Genomic DNA, 8,107 nt, shown 5'->3' on the forward strand with positions numbered 1-8,107 from the left:
TGGCTGGATTCATAAAAGGGCATAATTTGATCCATGAGCAACTTGAGTTTTCATATCAATATTTATTAGACTAAGAGACAGCCATTTTCCACTTTCTGTCCTTTGTCGAGTTTGGGTGTTGACTGAACACTCCAAGTGAACTGGCAGATGTCTCTGCCGAGTCCCTCCCTGGTTCCTGAAAGTTTCAAAGAGCCGCAGTGATGTGTGTGGGCCCCCAGTTGTCACAAGACTGTGATGCAGACGCCCTGGATCCCAGCCCCGCTGTCATCCTCTGAGCCAGACTCCCTCCCCACCACTTCTCCACCCCCTGCCCGTCGTCCAGCAAAGACTCAGAAGGGAGAGCACAGGTTTATGCCTTTATTGGTGAAGGAGAAGCTGCCCAGAGCAGGAGGCCCCAGGAGGGGCCTGGAGGGGCCTGGGTCCCAGGAAGGGTGACTGCAGTCCTGGTCCCTTCTAGTCCCCCTGATGGGGGGGGGCGGTGGTGACGTCATCTGTCCCCAGAGGAGCCAAGGCTCCCGGGCCCTGAAATGGACATGGGGCCCCCCTGTGATTCCTGGGGCACCTGCCAGACCCTTGCCAGCCTCTCCATGGCTGGTGGTTCAGGACAGCCCCTCCTCGGGAGAAGGACCCGCCTAGCCTCCCCCTTAGGTACCCACTTCCTGGGCCTCCACCTTAGCCCTTAGCTCTGCCTGGAAGGAGCTGGAGGAGGTCAGTGTGTGAGGCCAGGACACAGGTCACCCCACAAGAGTGGGCACGCGGCCAGCCAGCTCTGCAGTCGCCAGGAGGGACCCCAGCTTCCAGCCATTCTCACAGGGGGGACCCCAGGGCCTGATGTGGGGTCCCAGGCCCCACCAAGACCCCCTACCCCATGTGTGTGCCCAGGACGTGGGGCAGGGCAGGCAGCTTACCCCAGAGGCACCGGCAGGGGCTCACCTAGACGTGGCACTGCCCTGTGGGGGAGGGAGAGTCATGGGGGGGTCAGGATGGGACTGGACACCTCGGGAAGAGAGGCCTGGCAGGGGGTGGGGAGGGGGCCCCCACGGGGTGCTGCACCCCACCCCTTCCTCCTGGGAGGCCTGGGGAGCTGGGGGTCACCATGGGAGGAGGTCGTCCTGGGCCGGGTGGCCTCCTGCCCTGGGGAAGGGGCGGGGCCTGGGTGCTCACCCTCCAGCTGGGTCGGGTTGAAGGCAAGCCGGATGTGCATGGGCAGGGCCTTGAGGGCTTTGTCGAATTTCTCCAGGGCCTCGTTGTCCACCTCCGGGGTCCTGACTATGGGGCAGGGACGGGGGTCAGTCCCTGCTCCCCAGGGTGGTCTGCAGGTCTGCCCTTGCCCTCCAGAGCACCTGCCCTTCCCCCTTGGCCTAGTTCCCCTCCCTTCCTCCCAGGGCAGTGCAGTGGGTCTGCAGGTCACAGGGGGAAAGCCTGCCCCCCACCTCTGGCTGTCCGGGTCCCTTCCTCCCCCTGGGCCGGCTGACACAGCCAGGAGCCTCCACTCGCCGATGCCCGCGCCCCCCTGGCACAGGGGCCCTGAAAACGCCCAGTGGGACTGCTACGGCACAGAAAATGTCACCTGCCATTTGTTTTCAGGATGTGATAGTTGAAAGATGGCTTTGTACCTGAGTTCTTATTTTGGGAAATAATTGAAACTCCCCGGTAACAAAGGCTGTTAGATTCAGTGACCACCGGCCCCATCGCGACGGTCACACCAGTCACAGTTCTGCAGCCCACCCGTCTCCCGGCCTGTGTGTCTGGCCCCCGTCCCCAGCCACCCACAGGCCCACAGCAGACTGGCTCCCGGTATGTGACCACTCTCTCCTGGCGGGACTCAGGGACCCCCCACCCCTCCTCCTCCTGGGGATCAAGCTCCCACCCCCCACCCCCTGTTGCAGCAAGGACCACGCAGCTGGTCTCCCTGGGCAGCCAGGGTTGGCACCCACCCAGGCACTGGCAGGCCAGGCTTTGCTCGGGCTCAGCACTGTTTTCCATGCAGAAGAGCAGGTACTTTTTGTAGTCGGTGTCCAGCACAAGGACTTTGTTCTCATTCAAGGCTGGAAGCGGTCAAGACGGGAGGAAAGTGAGTTCCAACGGGGGGGGGGGGTTGCTAGTCAGCCCCCAGCACCCTCCACGACCAGCGGGGCTCCCCCGGGGTCACCACCCGGCGAAGACGGGGTGGGGAGCGCCTCTGGCATCCCCCACCCCTGAAATGGTGCTTCCTCTTCCCTGCTGCCACTGCCAGGCGCATGGGGCCCAGGAAGCCCTCACTGTCAACTCTGGATCCGCCAGGGACCCTCCACCACCTCCTGGACTTGGGAACACTCACCACTCAGTCTGAGGCCCCCTCCCCCAGGGACTGGAGTTGTCAAGAAATAGGGCTTCCCCCGATCTCGGGTGGGGCTGGACACTGCCCAGCAAGGGAAGGGGGGTGCGTCCTGAGGATGGGGTCATTGTCGGGGGCAAGCCCTGAGCGGGGGCAGCTGGGGCTCACCCTGACCGAGGCCAGTGGGCAGCCCCGGCTGCCCTGTGGTGTCCGGGCAGCTCGGGGGCAGGACCAGCACCCAAACCCAGTGCAGCTGGATGGCGCCAGAGACCCTGGGCTGGGCACCCTGGCATCAGTCAGTGCAGGGCCTCCAGTCAGAGTGAGTCCTGAGGGGGCCAAGGGCAGATGTGGCCCAGGCTGCCCGGCGGAAGGGCAGCCCTGATGGAACCCCAACCCCCCCTCGAAGCTTTCTCATCTCGGATTTAGGACGAACAAGTGAATGAGCGAGGGCGGACAGAGTTTGTCTCCAGGAGATGAAGGAGCTGTGGAGCGGGCTGGGGTCGTGGGGCACCTGGGCCCCTGGAGTGGGCAACGGCTCTCGGTTACCCCTGGGAGGGCACAGGTACCTCCTGAGCTCAGCCTGAGGGCCCAGAGCACCGCCCGCCCCCCAGCAAAGAGAGCTCGGGTGTCACCCTGGTGGGTTAGCCCCGCCCAGCCGGGACCTGCCCATGGCCACCGGCCCCAAGGCCCCGGGCAGGTGGCAGGGAGGCAAGTGAAGCAGGTGTCAAGGCAGTGTCTTCATCACCACCAGTCCCTTAGCATCCCAGGGCCCGACGCCAGCCCCCTGAACCTGCCCACAGTCCCCGGGGGCGGGGGTGGTGGGTGTCCCCCAGGGACCCGGCACTCACCATCGATCTTGAACACCGCAGGGATCTTGGTTTTTTCTGCAATAATCTTCTTCTGAGCACACTCGCCGTTCTCCCTGAAAGACAGCTGCTTTCTGAGCCATTGGCTTGGACCATTTTCATCAGGATGAACTGAGGGCCAGGGGCAGAAGCTGGCCCCAGGAGGGGCTGGAGGGGGGTGGCGTGGGCATAGGAGCCAGCTGGCCAACTAGCCTCGGCTGCACTCACTGTCACCTCTCAGGCCACAGGGGACCGGGTGGATGGGCCAGGAGAAGTCAGATGAAGCCAGAGAGAAAAGGTCAGGGAGAGCCTTGACCACAGGCACCCCCAAAAGGCAGCCCTGGGGTTCAGGTCCCCATCTCTGCCCCGCACACCCACCCAGCTCTCTCCTGCACCCTGACCCCCGTCTGAGGGTGGACAGGGCTGGTAGTGGGAACTGCCTGAGCCCTGAAGACCCAGGTCTGCTGCCTCCCAGCAGCCTTCACACGGGCCTATCCCCACACTGCTTCGTTTCCAGGACATCTTGTTCATTTTAGATACTGAGGTGTTCAGACTAGAAATGATGAAAATGTCTCTCTGTTGCTCAAATACACTTGTAATCCTCAGACTAACAGGGAATTCAGAATACCTGCCTCATTGTATGTATCTTTGCTATGCATTTCCACTTCAGTGGATTTTATCTCCCCTTCCAAGTAAACAAAAATGGTGTTTTATGTTCATTTGTTTGATGATGTTCTGAAGCATCAAATTAATAAAAGTTTAAAAAAAAAAAAAGCCCTGGGTGGGCAGCCTTGGGTGGAGCGCCGGGTACCAGTAAACTCTGAGCCCTCTTCCCCAGCCCTGGGGCCCTGGTCCCTCCTGCACCCCACCCCCCGGGGGGTCCACAGCCCTGGGGAGTGGGGGTTCCATGTTGGGGAGAGACGCCCACCATTTCTGCAGCAGGATCTCCAGGTTGCCCTCGGGGGTGGGCTTCAGCTCCTCCACGTACACTCTCAGGGGGGCACTCTGGGCATCCAGCAGGGAGATGTCGCTGGCCGCCATAGCCAAGGAGTACCAAGTCCCCGCCACCTGGAGAGGGACCTTGAGTTGCACTCTGGGGGTGGGAAGGGGCCCCCAGCCCCACAGTGGGCTCTCTGTCCCACCCCGGCCTGGGCAGCCCTGAGATACTCCCCCCAACTCTGCACCCTGGGGAATGCTCTCCCCAGACTCACACTGAACCCAAAGAGGGACCCAGATGAGCCCCCCCACATGTAGCAACATTTGGATCTTGGGGAGACATGGCTGGAGGTGGGGAAAATTTGAGGGGCAGAGAGACTCTTTTAGGGGCTGAACTGTGTCCCACTAACCCCCAGAACTTCAACACATGACTCTGGAGACATGGCCTTTAAAGAGATGACAAAGGTCGTGTGAAGCTGCGCAGGCAGGCGTGTTTCCAGCAGGCCTGGTGGCCTCACAGGAAGAGGAAATCAGGGCGCGCAGAGGACATGGAGAAGACGGCCGTCTGCTCCCCGGAGAGCGGCCGCAGGAGAAGCCAGCCCTGCCAACACCTGGATCTTGGGCTTCCAGCCTCCAGAATGCAAGACAGTGAACGCCTGGTTGAAGCTGCCCCAGCGGGGGATTTGTCAGGTGGCCCTAGCTGACTGATGGGAACCCAACGTCACAGCCTCTCTTGGTCTCTGAGGCCCAGCTCCCCTGCCCGCCCTGCAACTCACCACCCACCCGGCCACCCTCGAACCTTCTGGATGTCCAGGCCTTTCATGGTCTGGGTGACGATGATGGCCTGGACGCCACAGGCGAGGGCCAGGCCCAGGGCAAGCAGGAGGCACTTCATGGCTGCAGCTGGGGTCGTGCTTCTGAGCTCTGCAGGGAGTGGAGGGCTGAGACAGCAGGCTTGGGGCCTTATACAGGAGGCATGCAGGCCAGCCAGCCCGGGCTGGGCCCCCAGCCACGCGGTTCCCGGAATCCCACTTGGCTCATCCTCAGGCCCCGGGGTGGCTTCCTCTACGAGGACAATAGGAGGCCTTCTTCCATCCAAGGCCAAGCAGGAAGTCCCCCTCTGGGCCTAGACGGTTCCTGGTAGACCCCAGAAGCGGGGGCACAGGTGGGTGTCTGGACTCTGGGTCCAGGCTGGCTGCCAGTGCCAGGAACACTTCCGGGGTCAGCCTCTTAGACAAGGACAGGTCAGAGCCAGCACTGGGGACAGGTGTGTCCTGGAGGGTGGCCTCTGCCTTGGGCACCAGCTCCTCCAAACCATGTGACCGTGGCCTTGGGTGAAGGGATCTCTGCAGTCACCCACCCTCTGCAGGCTGGGGCAAGGGGGACATGGGGTTCAGGTCGAGCTCCGAGGGGGGACCTGGTCGGTATCGAGGGCTCTGCAAGCACCTGCTGCCCAGTTAGGGCAGCAAAAATGGCAATGGCAATGACAAGAGTCATAATAACCCCAGGACGGGAAAGTGACCTGACCCCTGCGGCGGGGGCACGGCTGAGCAGCACTGGGGCTAATGCAGGCACGTGGGATGGGCAGGCCCACAGGGCCCAACCTCCCACCTCCCGCCTCTCACATTTTAAATCTCCCAGGACACTTCCCTCCACACCGCTCAGGCTACAGCGAGCTGCCTGCAGACCTCAGGAGCAGTGGGAATGCTGGTGCTGGGTGTGTTGCTGAGCACAGAGGGGGCCCGAGCAGGGAGGGTGCAGGACAGGCCTCCTGGCTGAATCCACATGGGCGTCGGTACCCAGCAGGCTGTGGGTGCCTTGTGCCTCTGGCAAAGGGGGTGCAAAAGCCTTCAGCTGACATTCTAAGTGACTAAACCGCTCATCACAGGGGTGGGGTGGGCTATTGGGATAGGGGAATGGGAGCAAGGTGGGGGAATCTCCTGATAGCGGGGATGTCTCCTGATAGCAGGGACCTGGCGGGTCAGCCCCTCTTCCCCCCTGAACTGTAGGGTCTTTCCAGGGGGCCCGCTGGCCTGGTCAGCATCTTGGGTGGAGGTTCAGGGGTCTCCTAAACTAGCTCCGGCTTGCTCTCTGGCCTCTGGTTTCCTTCCCAGAGAGACTGTTGGTGACTGTAGCAGGAAAGAGCTCACTCACGGGAGCAGACCTCCAGCCGCCCCCAGGCCCCCCTTTCCTGTGATGGAAAGAGGAGGCTTAGCCAGCTTCAGTCCTTGCCCTGATCTGTATTAGCACCTTTAATTCTTGCAACAAGCCTCGAAGCTCAGTGTTTCATGAAGAACCTGGGTTTTACGATAAACCCCAGGTTCCATGTTTTGCGATGAACTGCAAGCTGTGATGGGGTTGAAGGATGTCGCTCCAGAACTCAGATCCACCGGGAACTTCAGGTTGGAATCTTGTTTGGAATCTAGGTCTTTACAGATGTGAGCTGTTCAGGTGAGGCTGGAACAGGGGCTAATCTAATGTCCGGTGTCCTTGTGAGAGAAAACGGGGACACGGAGGGGACATGGGGAGAAGGCGTGTGAACACGGAGGCAGAGACTAGACTGAGGCGTCTACAAGATCAGGCTCAAGGGTGCGGCACCAGGAGCTGGAGGCAGCAGCGGGGGGGCAAGGATCCCTCCCTGGAGCCTCTGGAGGGAGCTCGGCCTGTTCGACGTCCGGACTGGGACTTCTGATCTCAGAGGGGACGGGGGGCACCACTGCAGTGAGAAGCCCTTCCCCATAGGTAGCCCCCCGAACACCAGCACGGGTGGTTTGGACACCGGCGTTAGATGCGAGAGGCTGTGACCCCAGCACCGCTCTGCTTTCAGAACTGGGTGATGCAGGGAGGAGGGAGGTCAGCCAGGGAGAAACAAGCGCCCTGTTCCCCAGCGAGCTTAGGAAATCTGGGTGCCACCAACCTCGGGACGTCTGAGCTGCAGGGTCTCCCAAGTTCCTGTGAACCGTGACCACAAACCATGCCCTTCAGGGCAAAGCTATTCATAACTTCCAGGAACCTTCAGCTTCCAGAGAATACCATCCAGAGAGAGGGACGGAAATAAAGCAGCTCTGGCCTGGGGCAGCTGGGACTGACCACTGTAGGAGGGAGACTGGGGCAATCTTTCCCAAGGGCTGCCCCAGACAGGGGGGCCTGGGAGGGGACCTGGACCCCCGTCGGCTCTCAGCATCTCCCCGTCCTGCCAAAACCCCTGCTCCTCAGAAGCAGGTCAGATCCTGGGCCTGTAAGTGCAGAAGCAAGGAATCACTTCTCAGAATGAAATTGTGGGGCTGGGCAGGGTCAGTGGGCTTTCACACACTCTAGGATGCCATGCTGCTTGGGGCCCCAGCCCTGGCCCCAGGAAGCCAGCATGAGTCTCGCTGGTCGGTGCTGTGTGCTCCCATGCATGTCCAATAAAATGGACAACCTAGAAGAAACGGACACATTCCTAGGCATGTACAATCTCCCAAGACTGAACCCGGAAGAAATAGAAAATATGAACAGACCAGTTACCAGTAATGAAATTGAATCAATAATTTTTAAAAAATTCCCTCAAGCAGGAGTCCAGGACCAGACGGTTTCACAGCTGTATTCCACCAAACTCCTTTTTCCGGTTGTGCTGGGTCTTCCCTGCTGTATGTGGGCTTTCTCTGGTCGTGGCCCGTGGGCACTGCAGCGGTTGCAGCTCAGTGGTTGCAGCTTGGGGGCTTGTTGCCCTGCAGCATGTGGGATCTTATTAATGGTTCCCTGACCAGGGATCAAACCCACATCCCTGAGGCGGATTCTCAACCACCGGCTCACCAGGGAAGTCCCCAAACATTTAAAGAAGAGTTAATACCTATCCTACTCAAACTATTCCAAAAAATCAAAGAGGAGGAAATGCTTCTAAACTCTCTCTATGAGGCCAGCATCACCCTGATACTAAAACCAGACAAAACCTTTCTTAGGCCAATATCATTGATGAATAGAGATGCAAAAATACCCAACAGAATATTAGCAAAGTGAATTCAAAAAT

At 60.2% G+C, this 8,107-nt stretch overlaps 1 protein-coding gene across 2 annotated transcripts; it reads right to left on the reverse strand.

The window, feature by feature from the left end:
• Positions 1-343: 343 nt before the first annotated feature.
• PAEP (progestagen associated endometrial protein) lies at positions 344-5,033 on the reverse strand. Of its 2 annotated transcripts, none has more exons than XM_042245228.1 (7): positions 4,898-5,033; positions 4,091-4,230; positions 3,166-3,239; positions 1,938-2,048; positions 1,165-1,269; positions 934-950; positions 344-522 (listed from the first exon to the last, which is right to left on the reverse strand). In XM_042245228.1, the coding sequence occupies exons 1-6, from the start codon at positions 4,991-4,993 to the stop codon at positions 934-936; spliced, it is 543 nt and encodes a 180-aa protein (XP_042101162.1). In that variant the 5' UTR covers positions 4,994-5,033; the 3' UTR covers positions 344-522.
• Between the last annotated feature and the right edge of the window lie 3,074 nt (positions 5,034-8,107).

This window comes from Ovis aries, chromosome 3 (genome assembly GCF_016772045.2).
Source record: "Ovis aries strain OAR_USU_Benz2616 breed Rambouillet chromosome 3, ARS-UI_Ramb_v3.0, whole genome shotgun sequence".
Taxonomy (NCBI): Eukaryota; Metazoa; Chordata; class Mammalia; order Artiodactyla; family Bovidae; genus Ovis; species Ovis aries.